The sequence below is a fragment of the Emys orbicularis genome, chromosome 5 (assembly GCF_028017835.1).
Source record: "Emys orbicularis isolate rEmyOrb1 chromosome 5, rEmyOrb1.hap1, whole genome shotgun sequence".
NCBI classification, from domain to species: Eukaryota; Metazoa; Chordata; order Testudines; family Emydidae; genus Emys; species Emys orbicularis.
In genome coordinates, this window is record NC_088687.1 from 29,214,613 (window position 1) to 29,235,647 (window position 21,035).

The 21,035-nt window shown below is 40.3% G+C and overlaps 1 protein-coding gene across 1 annotated transcript in view; it reads left to right on the plus strand.

Annotated features, from left to right (window-relative positions):
* The window catches only part of ZGRF1 (zinc finger GRF-type containing 1), a 51,117-nt gene that overhangs the window by 26,501 nt on the left and 3,581 nt on the right, over positions 1 to 21,035 (plus strand). The window contains exons 19-28 of the mRNA XM_065405157.1: positions 1,180 to 1,436; positions 2,705 to 2,864; positions 4,384 to 4,461; positions 5,130 to 5,277; positions 5,787 to 5,914; positions 6,835 to 6,958; positions 7,495 to 7,671; positions 7,824 to 7,958; positions 11,319 to 11,580; positions 16,820 to 16,962. Coding sequence (XP_065261229.1) covers positions 1,180 to 1,436; positions 2,705 to 2,864; positions 4,384 to 4,461; positions 5,130 to 5,277; positions 5,787 to 5,914; positions 6,835 to 6,958; positions 7,495 to 7,671; positions 7,824 to 7,958; positions 11,319 to 11,580; positions 16,820 to 16,962 — 1,612 coding nt within the window. The remainder of the gene's footprint in view (positions 1 to 1,179; positions 1,437 to 2,704; positions 2,865 to 4,383; positions 4,462 to 5,129; positions 5,278 to 5,786; positions 5,915 to 6,834; positions 6,959 to 7,494; positions 7,672 to 7,823; positions 7,959 to 11,318; positions 11,581 to 16,819; positions 16,963 to 21,035) is intronic.

A 21,035-nucleotide genomic window follows, 5' to 3' on the forward strand; every position in this document is an offset into this window, starting at 1 on the left:
CTGGAAAATGTGGCACTATAAATCATGTATAGTTGCACCTAATGTCACACTTCAGTTTTCATTAATTTATGATGCAAGTAATTCCTTGCTTAAATTTCATTCAAGGATTTGAAGAATTTGTTTAGATTTACATTCACCTGTGCCCCCACTCTTTATAACTTGGAGATTAATATTAGACTTCTTAATGATCACTGGATTATGAAACTTTATAATACAAGTTTAATGTCAAAGTCAGTAACCATACTAATTTAATGGAAACAGACTTTATATTCCATTAATGAATTTTCCAGTATTTCCTCCCTACATTTGTAACATAGGAACAAATTCATGCCAAGGGTAAAAAATGTTCTGAGTAGTCACAAGGTAGTTTGTTCAGTGTATAAGACAATTGCAATGATCTCATTAAAGTTATCATTCACATGTATAATGACTTGTTTAACCATATGGAAATATAGACCACTGATAATAAACTTATAAACCACATGTACAATACAAATGCATAGATATGCAAACTTGTATGCCACAAACTTCAGATAACTCTATCCTTCACTCAAGAGAAGTGTCAGAAAAACATGCAGGACTAAGAAATCACAGGAAGATTAGATTTAAAATATATATATTTCCCCCTGGTGGGAAAAGGGGGGGGGGAGGGAGAGAAGAGAGCCAATCTAACAGCCATAACCCTCATGAGGTGGCTTGTATTGATAAGCATACCAGTAACTTTTAAAACTTAGTGAGTTTATGTTTAGCAAACAGAAAATCTTTGGCCCAAATAAGCAGTGAGGGTATGGTTTATTTAAAAATAAAAATAAAAATGACAGTGGGTTTTTTACACCAAATTGATATTTAGAATATTTGTAACAGAATATGAAAATATTTGGTAGCCATATAAAGATTTACTATATTTCAAAATAGAAGAAAGTTAAGAAAAATAATGCATGAATTTGGGATATAATTTAAATATACAGCGATGAAAGTGAAAATATTTCCTCCTTTTTTACTTGAAAATCTGTTGAAAGTGTACTTTAGTTTTGACTTGCTGTTCTAAGGGGAGGGAATCAGAGAAATTTTATATGTATGCATGCACACCTAAAATCATGTATTATAAGTTATGTATCGATGCATTTAGTTGAAAATGGTCTGAATTTACTGATCTGTCAACTCTTGTGTTTTTCTTAGGCCTTTCAGAGCCGAACATGCTAACAGAGCCAACAAAAGAAAATTTATTCCGCCAGCTTTAAATACCAAGAGCACAATGATGTGTGGACTTCTCAGTCCAGAAGTAACACTAGGATTGGCCAGAAAGATGATCCAGACATTCCAGCTGAACACAGATCAAGCTTCAGCACTGATTCAAATAGCTCAAATGATGGCATTACATGAAAATGATGTACAAATGGAAAAACAGCAGGCCTTCCCTATCTCAATCATACATGGTAAAAAGCAAATAAAAACAGCGCTTATTTTTATTGACTGATCCTTTGAGCCCCTGTACTATACACACAAGCACCCAAAGAGATGCTAGATGACTTGATCTGTGTAAGAATACAAGTTGATGTGATGCTATTGTTAGTGGAATATTCAGGTCTAAATTCTTTAAATCCTGACATAATAGATTGTACAGATATCATAGGTTCCACTCCATTTGGAATACCCTATAGTGAAGGATATCCTCATGCCCAGTTTAATGCTGGTTAATTTCAAACTGAACCAAATGGAAGTTAATGGAAGCCCCTATACATAGAATGTCTTTCTTCAGCTGGTTCGTAAAACTACTGCCCTCTCCTCTTGCAAATCTTTCTTGAAGATCCACTTCTTCCATGAGGCCTACAGGAAACATGCTGATTAAGGCTTTGATTCCACTTCAGGATCAGCAGCACAGACGCCTGTGCCCTTGCAGCATCCCACTAAGTTCCGTAGGACTCTGCATGAACTCTGGGTTCCATGTTAGCAGATCTAATTGCAGAGTCGGGATTTGTTCCTTTTGCTTATTCATTCTATCAATTTATCTAATATAAAAAGGGCTTTTTGCTCCATCGTGCTGTACACTGGCTTTGCTAAATAACCAAAGAATCTGCTTGCTGATAGCTTTGTCCTTGATCTTCTACTCTTCCCTACTGTCTTTTTGCCCTCTTACTGCATTGTATCCAAACATAGTTTGTAAACTCCTTAGTTCAGAGATCTTATTTTTAATCTCTATTGCGAGGTACATATCTTAGTCTTGGGTCCTATTAAAATAAATAACATTTATAATAATGTTATCAGTAGTACTTTGGATCAAGCTGCCTATTTTTAAAAAATTGTGTTATGCTGTCAGCACATGCATCTGTTTATAATTTATTATTCCATTTGTAGAGTAACTCATGTCACAGTTCTCTTCTCCTTTCTAAACGTCTGCCTACTGTCCCTTCGGGGCATAATACACACCTTGTGGACAATCACTTTGCATTTGCTTTTGAGGGGATTCCTGCCTTAGCAACTGTCAAGCCTTCTCTTTTTCTAAACATTCCAGATAATTAATGCAAAATGTAGGCCTATGAGATTCCCCACACCTATTGGTTGCTCATGTAGCTGTCTGCTTCCCCAGGAAGTACTGAGAGAAAAATCAAGCCATAATACTTCAAGAACTAATTTCAATAAAAATTAAATGATGTTTCCTTGAAATAATTCATTTGTAACCTTGGATTTTCTCCCAAAATACTAGGTGTTTTTGGAGCTGGAAAGAGCTATTTGCTGTCTGTTGTGGTCTTGTTCCTGGTACAGTTATTTGAAAGCAGTGAAGCAGCTGAAGGCTCAAGACCAACCCCATGGAAACTTCTGATTGCTTCTTCCACTAATGTTGCTGTTGACAGGGTACTTCTTGGGTAAGTAACATTGAATTAAAAGGATTAGACTCTGCTACATAGGTAGCAAATGACATTTATTTTTGTCTGTGTGTATGTATGTTTGTATGTGTGTATTATAGTGGCACATTTGCCCTGTTAGACTTAATTGTGTTACTTTTTCCAGTATAAACCCTTTGGGCTAGATTGTGTCCTCCTCTTCTCTTGTAATGGCTCTTGCTCCTCCCCCTCTCTCCCTAGAGCAGCTCACCTGAGCTCAAGGACTTCGGAAGTCCAGCAGTGTTAACTGTGCGAAGCTAAGTTTAAACTAACCTCCAGCAGACTTGGTCAGTCACGGGGGAGAGGCACATTGCACTCTCTTCAGGTGTGGCACAGCAGCCATACCTGATGCTCCCCTGTGCTCAGGGAGCTTCAGGAAGCACTATGTCTTTATTATTGGCCCAGAGTGGCTAATGGATTGGGCATCTCAAGAGGCAGAGGGAGTGATGCTGAAAGATGAGAGGGGTGATTTGGAGATGGGAAAAGCTAGAGTGTAAACAATTCGTGGTGAACACCAGGTCAAATGAGTGACCAAATCAGCAGCAAGTGGGAGCAGCAAGAGGTTTTCAGATAAGAGGGTGAGGGGGAAGTCAGTATGAGTATAAAAGTCACCAAGAATAAGACAAGGGGACTGAGGAGAAGGGAAAACCAGCCAGAGTCAAAGGAGAAAGTACCTTAGAAGAATGATTGACTGCAACCCAAAGTAAGGTGGGGAAGTTAGACAACACACTTCAAAGAAAGTGACTGTGTGAAAGAGTGGGGCTGGAAACTATAGAAAGAAAAGAGCAGCAGCATCTAGCACACAAAGTGTGTGAGAAGGCAAAGTCACTGCAGGAGAGGGCAGATACGGACACAGGAAAACAGCCAGGTTTTGTGATGACAAACATACATAGGTAGCAGAATATTGAGAGTTTGTCTACCAAGTTAGTGTTGTTGCTAAGTGGAGCAAGTGCTCCTCAAAGGGGAGTAGAAGAGTTGTGAGGAAGAGGGAGAATAGAATAGTTAGGTGGTAGGTGTGAAGACAAGAGGAGAACAAGCAGAAATAAAAGGGGACAGGGTTAAAAAGAGACAGCAGCAGCAGGGATGAGTATTAGAAGGAAATGAGCATGAGTGTAGGATTGAGAGATCAACAAGAGGAGCCAGGATGGGAAGGAAGTTGGAGAGATTAAGGTTTGGTGCAGCTTGTGGGAGCAAGTGATGGGGATGAAAGGAGAGATAAGGAGAAGGCAACAGGATGCAGGTGAGGAGTGCTTTTGGGAGGACTTATAAAAGTATCAAGCACTGTGAGAAATATAATTAAAATTAATCTACTCTTGTCAAAATAAATGAACAATGCATGTTTTGTAGTTCATGGCATTACTTCCCATGATAAATTGGCTGTAAAAAAGTTTGTGTTAATCAGTGTTTTGATTAACTGTCACTCTTAAGAGCAGTCATTTTCCATGCAAGTTTTGCATTTTGTTCCATTTCTACAATAAATGTCTTGCATCTTTTTTCAAAGTCTACTAGAACTTGGATTTGAGGACTTTATCAGAGTTGGAAGTGTTAGAAAAATTGCCAAGCCAGTTCTTCCTTACAGGTAAAAGGCTTAAGATCTTCAGAGGACTGAATAGATCACACAGTTGATAGTAGTAAGTGGTACTGTAAGGCAATGGCTGTGAAGGCTATGGAAATATGATTTTATTGTGTTTTTCAATATCTCTTGCAGAGCAGTTGATTTTACAGAAAATGTAATAGTTGTAATGGCTTATAGTTTGTAATCAAACAGTCTTATATGGCGGTATTAATCTAAAATGGTTTGGGTTTTAGACATCTGTTTAAAAGTTGGTATGATTTAAGCAGAAGTGATCTAGATAGCATTTTCTGTGCAATTTCAGTTAAAGCATAGCATGAACTGAGAAGAGCTTTGAAAACTGTTCAATTACTCAGAATCGCCAGCTGAGTGTCACACAGATATCAATGATAAACATGCCTGCATAAGAATGAAAAACGAACTCCTCAGTTCTAATCCAGACTGCAGCTGACTTGCTATGTGGCTTTGGGCACTCATGACTTATGGTTGTGTCTTCCATTATACAATGGAGAGAATCTTACCTATCTCACATGGGTATTGTGAAGATTTACAAACATTAACTAAATCAGTCACACTGAAGTTGTGAATAGAACTATTTTTATATACTTCCTGCATTTGAGTGCTAAAAGCAGTTATATTCATTATTCATAACTCATTTCAAAATATTTTTAAAGCTTACATGCTGGCTCTGGAAGTGAAAATGAACAATTAAAAGAACTGCTTGCCCTGATGAAAAAAGATTTAACTCCGGCAGAAAAAATATTTGTGAGGAAGAGTATTGAACATCATAAGCTGGGAACCAATAAAGCTATTCTGCAACAGGTACTAAACAGTGATTGAAAGAAGAGAGAATAAATATTTTAGAAATCTTTACTTGAGAGGCCAAGCATGGATAAACTGGCAGTCCCCTCTGATGTCTGATGCTGTCAAAGCCTTATACTGGTGTAGAATGAGATATACCCTAGACCCTGACAAGTTTTTTCCCCAATATACTTTATAAATGAAGCTTGTATGACTGAGTTCTACTTTAAATGTATTGAAGAAAAGGAATCACAAGATAAGAGGTGTCCTCTGGAACCTTAAATGTAATATAAAAGATTTACTTGTGTGGGAGGGGGCAAAAGTGTTAACGCAGCTTTGAAGAAGTGTGTGTACCAGGAGATGTTAGAGTAGAAGTTGAAATTCAGTCTTTGGTATCTGTATACCACAGTGATGGGTACACTAGAAATGCCTAGATAGATAGAAATTTAATTATGTAACTTATGCTATCATGGAAGTGGTAGCAATGTATTTGTGTAGGTTATTAAATCTCTTCCCTCCCTCCCCCAAAGGTGAGAGTGGTTGGAGCAACCTGTGCTGCCTGCCCATTCCCTTCCATGAATAACCTTAAGTTTCCTGTGGTGGTGCTGGATGAGTGCAGTCAGATGACAGAACCTGTTTCTCTTCTTCCCATTGCAAGGTACAAATCAACGGTTTACATTTCTGTTTAGCGATGACCTTTAGTGAATAGTGACAACTTTAATTAACAATCACACTTTAGTATTTTAAGAACATAATGAATTTACTCATATAAAGAGAAAAGACAAATTCTGGACTAGTATGCATTTAGCGGACACCTATTTAATTCAGTTGACAAAGGAGGGATGTGAATTGGTGGATTCTTAAAAGCTCCAGGGAGTTCATCATGAATATGACTTGGCCCTCCAGCTAAGCCCCAAATTCCACATGACACCAAGCCATTGCCTGGGGGCCCAGGATGATCTCACCATCACAGAAGAGGTGGGGGAAGAAAAAGGATACTAGAGAGAATGTTGGAGTACCTTTAAAAGGGGTCTATATCACTATTGAGTTTACCATCATCAACAACCAAAGTCTTTAGCCCCATTTCCCATAAATTATCTTACCTCTCAGGCAAGTCCAAGGTTTCCTAGGGAGGCAAGCCCCAGCCTAGGCCCAACTTTTCCTAAACTGAGAACATTTTCCCCCAGGTGATTTTGTTTTCTTCTCCTTCCCCTTTCTGGCACTGTTTTGCCACGTTGGCACTCCTTCAGCGTCCCAGTCTTCTTGGATGTTGCCTCTCCTTCTCGCTTCCCTTGGAAGGTGCTAGGTCTGACTTATATAGGCCCAGACTCCTCCCACTCTTAGCAGCCCCTAAGAGGTTAATTGGCGTCACCTGCTTGTGGGATTGGGGTTTTTTTTTGGTTTTTTTCTCCCCACATTTGACAGTTCACTCTGTCACAAGGTGTTAATAGAAGAGGAACCCAGTACAAAGCAAACTGCTAATTATAAAGAGAACCACATTGTAAAAAATGAATTAATTACAGTACTTATAACAATTAGAATTTGTGTTTTGGATTTTCATTGGAATACTGATTGCAGGTTTGAGTGTGAAAAGCTGATTCTAGTTGGAGACCCTAAGCAGCTTCCACCAACTATTCAAGGGTCTGAAGGTGCTCATAATAATGGATTGGAGCAGACTCTCTTTGACCGGCTTTGTTTGATGGTATGTGCTGCTAAACACATCTTTTAAAAAGATATGGGATGAAATCCAGGCCCTGTTGAATTTAGTGGTGCCAGGATTTCACTCCTGTGTTCTCTGAGGCAGTTAATCTAAATGCAATTTAGTGTAAATGTTATTTTAGGAGAGTGATTTTTTTAAGTTGTTTTGTCCAGATTTTTTTTCTATAAGTATTGCTTATCAGTAATTGAACCCCTCAATTTGCCACCCAGCTCCGCTCTGCCCCCAGCTCTGGCCCCAGCTCCCGCCGTGGCCCTGGCTCCCCATCACGGCTCTGGCCCTGACCTCAGCTCTGGCCCCGACTCCCCAACTCTGGCTTCTGTGGGGGCACAGACCAGATAAGTAAGTGTGTGTGGGGGCGGAAGTGAACAAAAAAGTTTGGGGACCACTGATTAAATAAATCTTTTCTATTAGTTGCTTGATTGATATAAATTATTAAGCAATTTCCCAGCAATGTATTGCAAAGTGATTAGCAACTATTTACATTTTCTTCACTTTTTTTTAATGTTGCATTTCTGTAGGGACACGATGCAGTCTTTCTTAGGACACAGTATCGCTGTCACCCTGCTATTAGTGCTGTAGTCAATGACCTGTTCTATGAAGGAAATCTGTTGGATGGCATTTCAGAGATGGACAGAAGTCCTCTATTGGATTGGCTTCCAACACTATGTTTCTTTAATGTTAATGGGACAGAGCAGGTAGGTTTTTAAATAACTTCTATAATAATCAATAGATATCTTGGTTTGGGATTTTACTTGTTAGAGTTTTTGCATTATCGTTGGATGGCTAAATGTTTTTTTTAAATAGCCTTTCAGCAGAGCATAATTTGAAATATCTTTCCCATCTCCAGATTGAAAGAGATAATAGCTTTTATAATATGGCAGAAGTTTATTTTATAATCAAGCTTATCCAGTCTCTGATTGCGAGTGGAATAGAGGGATCCATGATTGGAGTGATTACACTATATAAGTCACAGATGTATAAGGTATGTACTATACTTTTCACAAGAAGTGATGACCAGTCAACCATAAATGAGTCCCATTTAAATGTAATACATGAAGGCAAGCAACTGAATATTGACAAAATGTACAAGTGCTTATATACAAATGCTAGAAGTTTAAATACTAAGATCGGTGACCTAGAGTGCCTGGCAGTAAATGAGAATATTAATATAATAGGCATCACAGAAACTTTGTGGAATGAGGAGAATCACTGGCACACGGTAATAGCATGCGACAAAATATATAGGAATGACAGAATAGGTTTCGCACGTAGGGGAGTTGCACCATAAGCAGGGCCGGCTCCAGGCACCAGTGGAGGAAGCACGTGCCTGGGGCGGCATTCTGTCCATTCTTGGGGCGGCACAGTCCGAGCGGCTTTTTTTTTTTTTTTTTTTGCGCTTGGGGCAGCAAAAATGGTAGAGCCGGCCCTGACTATAAGTGAAAGAAAGCATTAATTCAAATATAATAAAAATCCTCAACGAATCAAACTACACCATAGAATCTCTATGGATAGGAATTCCATGTTTGAACAATAAGAGTATAACAGTAGGAATATACTATTGACCACCTGACCAGGATGGTGAAATGCTGAGGGAGATTAGAGAGGCTACAATGGCAGAAAACTCAGAAATAATTAGGATTTTCAACTATCCTCATATTGACTGGGTATGTTATCTCAGGAATGGATGCAGAGATAGAATTTCTAGACAACATAAATGAGTGCTGCTTGGAACAGCTTGTCCTGAAGGCCACAAGGGAAGAGGCAATTTTTTTGATTTAGTCCTAAAGTACATTAGAAGCCTGCTAAACAGTCAATGGGGGCCACTGGATGATTGAGATGCTAAAGGAGCACTCAAGGAAAACTTGTGGAGAAGCTAATTGAATTCTTTGCATGAGTCTTCACTGCAGAGATGTGGGGGAGATTCACACACCAGAGCCATTCTTTTTAGGTGACAAATCTGAGGAACTGTCCCAGATTGAGGAGTCAGTAGAGGTGGTTTTGGAACAAATTGATAAATTCACCAGAAATAAATCACCAGAAACAGATGGTATTCACCCAAGAGTTCTGAAAGAACTCAAATATGAAATTGCCGAATGACTAATCTAATGGTGATGTTTAAAACTGGCTCCAGAGGCTGGTAAGCATGACAGGCTGGTAAGCCTAATTTCAGTACCAGGCAAATGTGGTTAAAATTATAATAAAGAACAGAATTATCAGACACACAGATGACCACAGTATGTTGGGAAAAAGTCAACACTGCTTTTTCTAAAGGGAAATTATGCCTCAGTCTATTAGAATTATTTTAGTATGTCAACACGCATGTGGACAATGGTGATCCAGTTGATATAATATACAGAAAACCTTTGTCAAGGCCCCTCACCAAAGGCTCTTAAGCAAACTAAGCAGTCATGGGATAAGAGGGAAGGTCCTGTCATAGATCAATAACTGGTTAAAAGATAGGAAACAAAGGGGAGGAATAAATGGTCAGTTTTCACAGTGGAGAGAGGTAAATAGAAGGGTTCCCCCCAAGGATCTGTACTGGGACCTGTGCTATTCAACATATTAATAAATGATCTGGAAAAGGGGATGAACAATGAGGTGGCAAAATTTGCAGACAATACAAAACTACTCAAAACTGTTAAGTCCAAAAAGACTGCAAAGAGTTACAAAGGGATCTCATGACACTGAGTGACTGGGCAACAAAATGGCAGATGGAATTAATGTTGATAAGTGCAAAGTAATTTACATTGGAAAAAATAATCCAACTATGCATACAAAATGATGGGGTCTAAATTAGCTCAAGAAAGAGATCTTGGAGTCATTGTGGATAGTTCTCTGAAAACATCTGTTCAGTGTGCAGCAGCAGTCAAAAAAGCTAACAATGCTAGAAACCATTAGGAAAGGGGATAGGTAATAAAACAGAAAATATCATGATACCAATATCTAAATCCATTGTACGCCCACACCTTGAATACAATGTGCAGTTCTGGTCACCTTGTCTCATTAAAAAGAAACATTAGAATTGGAACAAGTACAGAAAAGGGCAACAAAAGTGATTAGGGGTATGGAACAGCTTTCCTATGAGGAGAGATTTAAAAGACTGTGACTGTTCAACTTAGAAAAGAGACGACAAAGGGAGGAAGTGATAGAGGTCTATAAAATCATGAATGGTGTGGAGAAAGTTACAGGAAAGTGTTATTTACCCCTTCACATAACACTGCAACTGGGGATCACTTGATTAAATTAATAAACAGTAGGTTTAAAACAAAGGGAAATACTTCTTCGCACAGTCAGCCTGTGGAACTTTATTGCCGGGGATGTTGTGATGGCCACAAGTATAACTGGGATCAAAAAAGAATTAGAAAAGTTCATGGAGGATAGGTCCATCAGTGGCTATTAGCTAAGATGTTCAGGTACCCAACCCCATGCTCTGAGTGTTCCTAAACCTTCACCTGCCAGAAGCTGGGACTGGACAACTGAAATTGCCCTGTTCTGTTCATTCCCTCTAAAGCAGCTTGCACTTGCCAATCTCAGAGGACAGGATACTGACCCTGTATGGCTGTTCTTAAGAAGTTGCAATAAAGCATTTTTCTTCATAATTTAAGTTTCTATTCTTTATTAAAAATTGTTAATGTGTATATAGTTTTGTTTCTTCCAAAAGAACAAATCTTGTGATAAACAGTTTTTCTTTGAACTGAGCAATCTGGATTTTTTCCTGGTGGACTCAAAAGTGAAGAAGGAGCGCTAAATAACATTTGATCATAGATAGACCAAATTTTGCATTTACTTTGCTGTTAAACACATTTACAGCAATTTGCATAACTTTGTTAATAGACAAATCAGAAGGATTGTGTTAATTCATACAGCTGAGATTCACTGTCTCAGAAGTTTGGTTCATTCCCTCTCCCCAGCGTAATCAGGGTTATAGAAAACTGACTGATAATACATCAGAACCTCTCTAATTTTAATTAATGGATGGGAAGCCCATTGTGAATTGATGTGTATGCCAGGAATGGAATCATTGTGTCTAACATGATGCTCTCTATTTAGCAAATGAGGATTTGTATGTCATATGTACCTGTCACTCTGTCCTCACAAAGTCTTATGTAGGGCTCTCCGGTTGCTGGGAAGGAACGCTGTCCCTCATTAGATGTATGGATGTTGTGTCAGGGATAGACTCAGTGCAAAATTTTGTGTTTACACTTGATGGAGGTACTCCTGTAATATATAATCAACAGAGTTGCTAGTCTGTTTAATGTATTTTTATTGGAGATGTGAGTGTGACTATGTAACTAGTATATTTAGAAACCAATGACTCTCCACCATCTTCATTTGTCCACAGATTTCTAATTTACTTAGTGCTGTCCACTCGGATGCTCTTGAGATTAAAGCTGTCCAAGTGTCTACTGTAGATGCATTCCAAGGAGCAGAAAAGGAAATCATTGTTTTGTCATGTGTGAGAACAAGACAAGTTGGGTTCATAGACTCAGAAAAGAGAATGAATGTGGCTCTGACAAGAGGAAAAAGGCATTTGTTGATTGTGGGAAATCTAGCCTGTTTGAGTAAGAACAAACTATGGGGATGCGTAATTCACCACTGTGAAGGTAAAAATTAATATTTTTCATTTTAAAACCACCTCTTATTTGGAATAGTTTTTTTTCTGGCTGTAATAAAACTATATTGCATCTTATTTAAATGTCTACAGCTTATCTGCAAACAGTTACTGGTGCTTAGCAGCCTGTAATCAGTGTGCGAGTATGAGGCTGCTCTTTCTTTTCCTGATATCATCAGGTAGCCAACAAGTTAAAAAAAAAGAGTATTAACAGCCAGCTCCTCTAATGAAGCAGCTCCCATCTTCTCATTGGTCTTCTCTACCCTATAACAATCAGATCACTCAGTCAAGTCAGGTGAAAAGAGGAAGTGAAATCGTCAAGAAGTGAGGTCCACCAAACAGCCCAGCGCCAGGCAACCCTCATAGCCTATGGATGTACAGCTGAAACCCAGCACAAGGTATAATATGGGTAGGGGCCTGAAGTCCTTACAGACCCTGCAGTTCAAACCTCAGCCCTGTCCACCTCTTGAATTTGACCTTTCAGCCATCAGTCCCTCCTCTCAGCTCTCTCTCATCAATACAGGGACTTCCACTTGTCCATCTTCCCTCCCTTACTCACTGAAATCTCTCCTTTTGGCAACTAAAGCTCTTCTCCCCTCCAACACAACAAGCAGCATAATTAGAGCTAGAACTTGCAGCTTTCCTCTTTGGTTATATTCCCCGTCTTTCCTCTAAAACTTTTTTTCAAAATCTACAGTCAGGGAATTAGTAATGAAAAGGGAGCTTCCTACCCAAGAGTCTACTCCAGTTCCTTGGAGGGGGGCAGAGGAAGAGGGTCATAAAGAAGGAGCCACAGCCTCCTGTGGACATGGAGACTGTAAGACAGTTTGTCATGAGGAATCAGAAGTTCTGGTAGATAGAAGCATTTTTTTCTGGCCTGGATCGCTCTATGAAAGACACCATGGACCAGGTGCCCAGGAAGTGATTACATCCAGAGGGAAAAATCTGTAGAGTGTTTCCCCTCTCCAGGAATATATGGAATAAATCAAAGGAATTCTGGGAGAAGTCAAATGCCAAAATTTCAATCCCTAAAGCAATCTAGAGGCTATCCCAGAAATATCTGGGATTCTAGTGAATATTCACCTGCGTCACAAAGCCACCTTGGTGGCTAAGGGTTCCACTTCCCTAAATGATCCTTGTTTCTGGAAGCTAATGGATAGTTTTTGGGGAAACCCTCAACTCCTTGGTGAGAATATTTCTTGCCAGCTCAGTGATGTTCCGCTGCTTCCAAATTTTGGATTGGATGGATGCCCTTCAGTGTGACTGGGACCGTTCAACACCATCTGAGGAGCAAGTGGAATACTGTTCGTTTCACCTCACCCTGCAACATGGGATGATGAGCAGATGCTGCAGAACTAGCTATTCCAGCTCTGTGCCAGCAGTGCGTTCCCCCCTTTGTCAGGGATAGTCTTCGGCTGCCTGCCAGCATTACAATGAAATCTAGTTTGTTTATTTAACAAGGCATAGAGTAACAAGTAGAAGTATTGGGAAAAAGTGGTTACATATAAAATAGTAACATGCATTCTAGAGCCTACACTTAATTGACAAGATGCTCTCAAGATATGAGAGTATTACTCACCCAAAATCCTTGCAGCCCTTTACAGCCAGGCTGGCTGTAACTCTCCTTTCATCACACACAAACACTTTGTTTGCCACCTCGCTGAAGGATCAAGTGTATCTCTCTGCCCTCCAAGATGTACCAGACCAATTCTTTGTCTTTATTCATAAACAGGACACCCCCCTCCTGTTTATTCCTGTAGATTTCCTCTCTTGTACATGTTGATGTCTTTCAGTTTGAACCTGGCTCAGTATCCAAATAGGCATGCAGTGTGAGGCAGACAATACACAAATGGCCAGCCAGGGAGATAGGTGTCCTACCTGAATGGAACATTTCTGAAGTTTATCATCTCCTGTGAGCTGCCTTAACTCTAAGACTTTAAGAACATAATTTTCTGTATAGACACATAACACCTAAAATATTATCTATACATACATTTCACAGTGATTATGATGACCAGTGGAGACCTCACATGCCACCCTTTGGTGAACAATTATGCAGCTATTGGATCCAGGGGATTCTTATAAAGCCGTTGGCACCCTGTGTGCCCTCTGCCAATTAGCATCAAGGGCTCCCTGGGTCAGACTTTCCTCCTGCGACTCATTTTTGTTGTTAAGGGGCTACACATCTTAATGAATACATCTTCTGCATCCTCTTGGCTAATCCTTCACAGGTCCCTCCTTCCTACAACATATACAGTTTGGGAAACACTGTTGTAGGTCTTTATTATACTTCCCCTCCTTTCTTACATGTTTTGAGCTGTGAAATATTTAAAGATAAATGAAGACAGTTGGCAGTTTTTCAAAGAGACTTTATTAAGGGCACAAGAGCAAACTGTCCCACTGCGTAGGAAAGATAGGAAGTATGGCAAGAGACCATCCTGACTTAACCAGGAGATCTTTCATGATCTAAAACTCAAAAGAGAGTCCTACAAAAAGTGGAAACTCGGTCAAATTACAAAGGATGAATATAAACAAACACCACAAGGGACAAAATTAGAAAAGCCAAGGCACAAAACGAGATCAAACTAGCTAGGGACATAAAAGGAAACAAGAAAATATTCTACAAATACATTAGAAGCAAGAAGACGACCAAGGACAGGGTAGGCCCGTTACTCAATGACGGGGGAAAGACAATAACAGAAAGTGTGGAAATGGCAGACATACTTAATGACTTCTTTGTTTCGGTTTTCACCAAGAAGGTTGGTGGTGATTGGACGTCTAACATAGTGAATGCCAGTGAAAATGAGGTAGGATCAGAGTCTAAAATAGGGAAAGAACAAGTCAAAAATTACTTAGACAAGTTAGATGTCTTCAAATCACCAGGACCTGATGAAATGCATCATAGAATACTCAAGGAGCTGACTGAGGAGATAGCTGAGCCATTAGCAATAATCTTTGAAAAGTCATGGAAGACAGGAGACAATCCAGAAGACTGGCACTATATTTGCCCTTTTCCAATCTATAAAAAGGGAAATAAGGACAACCTGGGGAATTACAGACCAGTCAGATTAACTTCTGTACCCAGAAAGATAATGGAGCAAATAATTAAAACAATCAATTTGCAAACACCTAGAAGATAATAAGGTGATAAATAACAGTCAGCATGGATTTGTCAAGAACAAATTGTGTCAAACCAACCTGATAGCTTTCTTTGACAGGGTAACAAGCCTTGTGGATAGGGGGGAAGTGGTAGATGTGGTATATCTTGACTTTAGTAAGGCTTTTGATACTGTCTCGCATGACATTCTCATAAACAAACTAGGGAATTACAACCTAGGTGGAGCTACTATAAGGTGGGTGCATAACTGGTTGGAAAATCGTTCCCAGAGAGTAGTTATCAGTGGTTCACAGTCATGCTGGAGAGGCATAACAAGTGGGGTCCTGCAGAGATCGATTCTGGGTCCAGTTCTGTTCAATATCTTCATCAATGATTTAGATAATGACATAGGGATACACTTATAAAGTTTGTGGACGATACCAAGCTGGGAGGGGTTGCAAGTGCTTTGGAGAATAGGATTAAAATTCAAAATGATCTGGACAAACTGGAGAAATGGTCTGAAGTAAATAGGATGAAATTCAATAAGGACAAATGCAAAGTACTCCACTTAGGAAGGAACAATCAATCAGTTGCACATATACAAAATGGGAAGTGACTGCCTAGGAAGAAGTACTGCGAAAAGGGATCTAGGGGGTCATAGTGGATCACAAGCTAAATATGAGTCAACAGGGTAATGCTGTTGCAAAAAAAGCAAACATCATTCTGGGATGTATTAGCAGGAGTATTGTAAGCAAGACACGAGAAGTAATTCTTCCGCTCTACTCCACGCTCATTAGGCCTCAACTAGAGTATTGTGTCCAGTTCTGGGCGCCACATTTCAGGAAAGATGTGGACAAATTGGAGAAAGTCCAGAGAAGACCAACAAAAATGATTAAAGGTCTAGAAAACATGACCTATGAGGGAAGATTGAAAAAATTTAGGTTTGTTTAGTCTGGAGAAGAGAAAACTGAGAGGGACACAACTGTTTTCAAGTACATAAAAGATTGTTACAAGGAGGAGGGAGAAAAATTGTTGTTCTTAACCTCTGAGGATAGGACAAGAAGCAATGGGCTTAAATTGCAGCAAGGGTGGTTTAGGTTGGACGTTAGGAAAAACTTCCTAATTGTCAGAGTGGTTAAGCACTGGAATAAATTGCCTAGGGAGATTGTGGAATCTCCATCATTGGGGATTTTTAAGAGCAAGTTGGACAAACACCTGTCAGGGATGGTCTAGATAATACTTCGTCCTGCCTTGAGTGCAGGGGACTGGACTAGATGACCTCTCGAGGTCCCTTCCAGTTCTATGATTCTGTGTTGATGTCTGAAATATCATTGGCATCTGAGTTAGTCCCAATAAAATAAAGGAGGCGGTTCACACCTCAAAGCTATTGTTTCAGGCTCTCTGCAAACTCAGTCAGACATTACTGAATCAGTTATAGGCCATGTTTACACTATGGGGACTATAGTGGCATAACAACACGATAGCTATGCCAGCATAACTCCGGTAGTGTAGATGCAGCCTACAGCAATGGAAAGGGTTTTTGCTGTCTCTGTAGGAATATCACCTCCTAGATGACAGTAACTAGGTCAACTGAAACATTCTTCCATCGATTTTGCTGTGTGTCCTCCAGGGGTTGGGTTGGCATAGCTACAGCACTCCGATGTGGATTTTTCACACCCCTGAGCACCATAGACCAGGCCATATTCCCATCCTCATGTCTTTAAAGTTCCCCTTGGAACCATAACAGCCAGAGACTTTTTTAAATGAAAACTGAGACTCTAAAGTACAACTGACACTCTCAGGTCGGCTTTTGTACATCCATATGTGGGGCACACTGCACACCTTGAGAAACAGTGAGTTATCATGTTAGGAGATGCTACAGGTAGGAGCTGCTGCAAGAGAAGAGTTGGATGCCAAAGCTCTACCCACTAAATTAGTTAACTGCCTGTTGACATTAGAGGAAGAGCCCCATTGATTTATAATGGTTAGGCTGCTCGCAGAAATCCAGTTTTCAAGGTTAGAGAAACATTTCCTTTTGGTGTGTTTTGGGAATTAGATATTTTCATCATGACAATATGATTATATGATGGATGTTGCAAAATAAGATGTAATTGTCCTGTATGACTGCTTTTAGGCAGAGAGAATGGATTGCAACATGTAAGCCAATATGAGCAACAACTGAACAACATTCTTAAATATTACTTGGAGAAAAAGAAAGAAGAAGAAAAGAATAAGCAAAAGAAAGAAATCAAAAAATCTCTTTCACAGCAGGAAAAGGTATAGAAATTGTGTACTTTTCTATGTAACACCAAAGAATATTTTAAAATAGATAGTATAATATAATAAATAAGCACTTGTAACATATAATTTTGTTATATCCCAGTGCCTGGATACCGCTGTATTTACTCCATATATGCACCACTAAAATAAGTACATCTAATTGCTTGATAACTGAAGTCCTTAAATTTAAGAGACACTGCATTGTGTCTCTCTCATAACTCCCTGGTTTAGATGATAGATCTAATTTAAAAATGCTCTGGGAGTGATCCTGGGAATTACAGGCCAGTAGTAAGCCTTATATCTATACCTGCAAATTGGTTGAAACAATAATTACAAACAGAATAATAAAACACCTGGAACATCAGATATGGTCTAACCAGCACAGTTTCTGCAAAGAAAATTTTGTCTCAGTAATCTATTAGAATTCTTTGAATATGTCAGTGAGTAGTGGACAGAAGAGAAAAGTTGACACTTACTTTAGACTTTCAAAAGGCCTATGACAATCTCTCAGATTTTTAGAGACTACTCAAAAACTAAGTAGTTTTAGAAGAAAAATAGAGGCAGGAAACAAAAAGTAGGAATAAATCTATTAATAGTCGCAAAAGATTCATACAAGGGTGCCTCAAGGTTCTGTACTAGGTCCAGTGTTGTTTAATATATTTAACAACAATCAAGAAAGGGAGAGTTGAAGCAGTGAGGTAGCAAAATTTGCAGACCACACAAAATGTTATGTGCTAGTCAAGTCCAAGGAAGACAGAGAACTCCATAGTGACCTACTATAGGTAGGTGAATGGGCAACACAATGGCAGATGAAATTCAGTGTTGATAATTGAAAATTAATGCACATTGGAAGAGGAAATTTGAATTCCTCATACACCATACAGGTTCTAAATTAACTCTATTAGCTCAGGAAAGGGACATGAGCATAATTGTGGACAGCTCAATGAGACCTTTACTCAATGTGCAGCTGCAGTCCGAAAAAAATAAAAAACAAATAAGATGTTAGGATGCATGAGGAATGGAATGAAGAATAAGATGGAAAAATATTATAATGACATTATGTGAAGTAGTGGTACCGCTTCCTTTGGAATACTGTGTGCAATACTGGCCATCCCATCTCAAACAACATATCACAGAATTATAAGGGTCTCTCCAGCTCCAGGCAAAAACCTGCAGCTCCACTGCTCCGCGCTCCAGCTCCGGGCTCCGCTCCAACGCCCTGGCTCAGAGAAAGTTATGGGAATGATTAAGACTATGGAGGAAGCCTCTGTGGAAGGTAGAAATTCCACCTTATACAGTAACTCCTCACTTAAAGTCGTCCCAGTTAACGTTGTTTCATTGTTACGTTGCTGATCAATTAGGGAACATGCTCGTTTAAAGTTGTGCAATGCTCCCTTCTAACGTCGTTTGGCAGCCGCCTGCTTTGTCTACTGCTTGCAGGAAGAGCAGCCTGTTGCAGCTAGCTGGTGGGGGCTTGGAACCAGGGTGGACCGGCAGCCCCCATCAGCTCCCCGCTCCCCTAAGTTCCCTGGGCTGCAGCTGCCCAGCAGGCTAGCAATTGCAGCTGTCCCTCCCCCCACTGCCATGTGCTGCTTCTGCCCTCTGCCTTGGAGCTTCTCCCCAAGACTCCTGCTTGCTGTGCTGGGGGGAGGGAAGGAAGAGGGGGGCTAATGTCAGGGTGTCCCCCTCCCCCCTGCTCCTGCACCCCGCTTACCCCATCTTCCATAGAGCAGGGGGGGACACACCAGGGCTCAGGACGGAGGGAGCTTGCAGCAGCTGCGGTCTCAGCAAGCTGATCTAATTAACAAGGGAGTGTACTTAAAGGGGAAATGCACATATCTCCCTCATTCCTGCTGCCTTGCAGAGTGAGAGAGTTAACCCTCGAGGACTCAGCCAATTGCTAGTTCATCATTTAGCAGTAAGGGAAATATCCCACCCTCTGACTCCTCCACCTCAACCAAGCTTCACAATCATCATCACCGTGTACCAGTATTAAATTGTTTGTTTAAAACTTATACTGTGTGTGTGTGTGTATAAAATATAGTCTTTTGTCTGGTGAAAAAAATTTCCCTGGAACCTAACCCCCTCATTTACATTAATTCTTATGGGGAAATTGGATTCGCTTAACATCGTTTCGCTTAAAGTCACATTTTTCAGGAACATAACTACAACGTTAAGTGAGGAGTTACTGTAGTGTCTAATGAAGTCATTAATAGAGGACCATGTTGCTGTCCTACAGACTCAGTGGAAGCATAGGCTCTTTTATCATAGACCTTGTGGAGTGTCCCTTGATTCTATCAGGAACAAGTGCTCTTGATGTATTGTACGACTCTGCAAAGCATAACTCGATCCATCTGACCAGAGATAGTTTGGCTACCTGGAACCATTGGCACTTCAGATGAAAGGAGATGAACAAGGAGCCCGATCTTATTGTCAGTTTGATGTGCTTGATAGCTCCTTAGGGATCTACAGACATCCTGATTATGCCACGGTTTTTTGTAAGATGCTCTGGCTTTGGACAGAATAATGGGAGGATGCCTTAATGTGAGGCATGGAAAGAGGAGGTCACCTTTGGCAAGGAAGGTTATGTGAATCTTAATACCACCTTGTGATCAGTGTGTGGATAAAGCTGCCAACTCTGAGACTCATTAACAGATGTGATAGTGACCAGAAATAGGTTTTGATGGATCAATAGAAGGGAGTGACCGATGTCAATAGTTCAAAAAGGTGGGTGAGGGCTTTCAGCAGCAGTGGTAGGTCCCATTTAGGAAAGATTGGTTAGACCTGCAGTCAGACCAATCTGATAGTCCAGAGAAATCTGGATACTTGAGGATTCCCTGCCAAGGAATCACAGGACCCTGCATGTAAGATACTACTTACGGCTGACATCTGATGCACTGTGGTGCTTGGCTGAAGTCATTTGTCCATACAGTCCTGAAGAAAGTCCAGAAGAGCTGAGATGCCAGGGTCCTTGAGTTTTTTGTTTTGAGCTATATCTTGTCCCGACAAAGGAGTAGGCCTTTACTGATAAATCCTTTCTGGAAGAGAGAAGAGTCCCAATCACTTTGGTAGATAGTCTGAGTAGACTGCCTGGATGGAGAATAGGTGAAGAATAACCAGTCTTACTGGTAGATGCAGTGGGGGTTCTAATGCCAAGAAAACCCCGGTCTACTCAACTAGTATGGAGATAGAACTATCACCTTTTGCTGCTTCTCACCTTATCTTCTGAATTCCCTTCCCTAGAAGTAGAAGAGGTGGGACTGTGTAAAGCAGGTCCTGTGGCTGTGTGAGAGAGCATCCGTCCCCAGGGACCTGGCATCTGCTTTCCTGGTGTGAAGTACTTTGTCGACGTTCTGTTCTTCTGACTAGCAAACAGATTGACATCTCAGAGGTCATATTTCTGTAAAATCAGGTTGACAGTGTCCTGATTTATACACCATTCTGAGCTGTTGACTGCATGTCTGCTAAGCCATCTGCCTTCTGATTCTGTTCTCTCTTCATGTATATTCCTCTTATGGAAAATATGTTCTTCTCTGCCCATTTCATTTTCTCCATTACTTCTACATGTAGAAAAGAGCTCCAAGTTCCCCCTTGGTTGTTGAGATAAGCCACAGGGTAGTGTTGTCTGACAGGAACAAAATGTGGTCACCCTAGAGGTGTCCCTGGAACCTTCATAGGGCAGCTATGAAGCTCCTAAAGGTTACTTTCTATAGACCTCCAAGTGCCCTGTGCTGTTCTGTGCCCCTGGTGTGCTCCTCACCCCATCAGGCATCTCATGTGTGTAGCTGTGAGTCTGGAAGGAATATTAAAAGACCCCTGCAGATGTTCTCTGGGATTGTCCACCATTTGAGTCCAGTACCTGGCTTGGAACCATGATCCTGTATACATTACAGTGAATGGTCCCCTCCTTTCAAAAGAAATGCCTGGAGACATCTGATATGGGATTTTGCCTATGGGGTAATTCTTATACCCAAAACCAGAAGGCCCAGTAGCTGGGAGCACTGAGTTATGGATGGTCTTGTGTTCCTTACTAATATAGATATCAAGTTTGGGATTTTCTAGAATCTGTC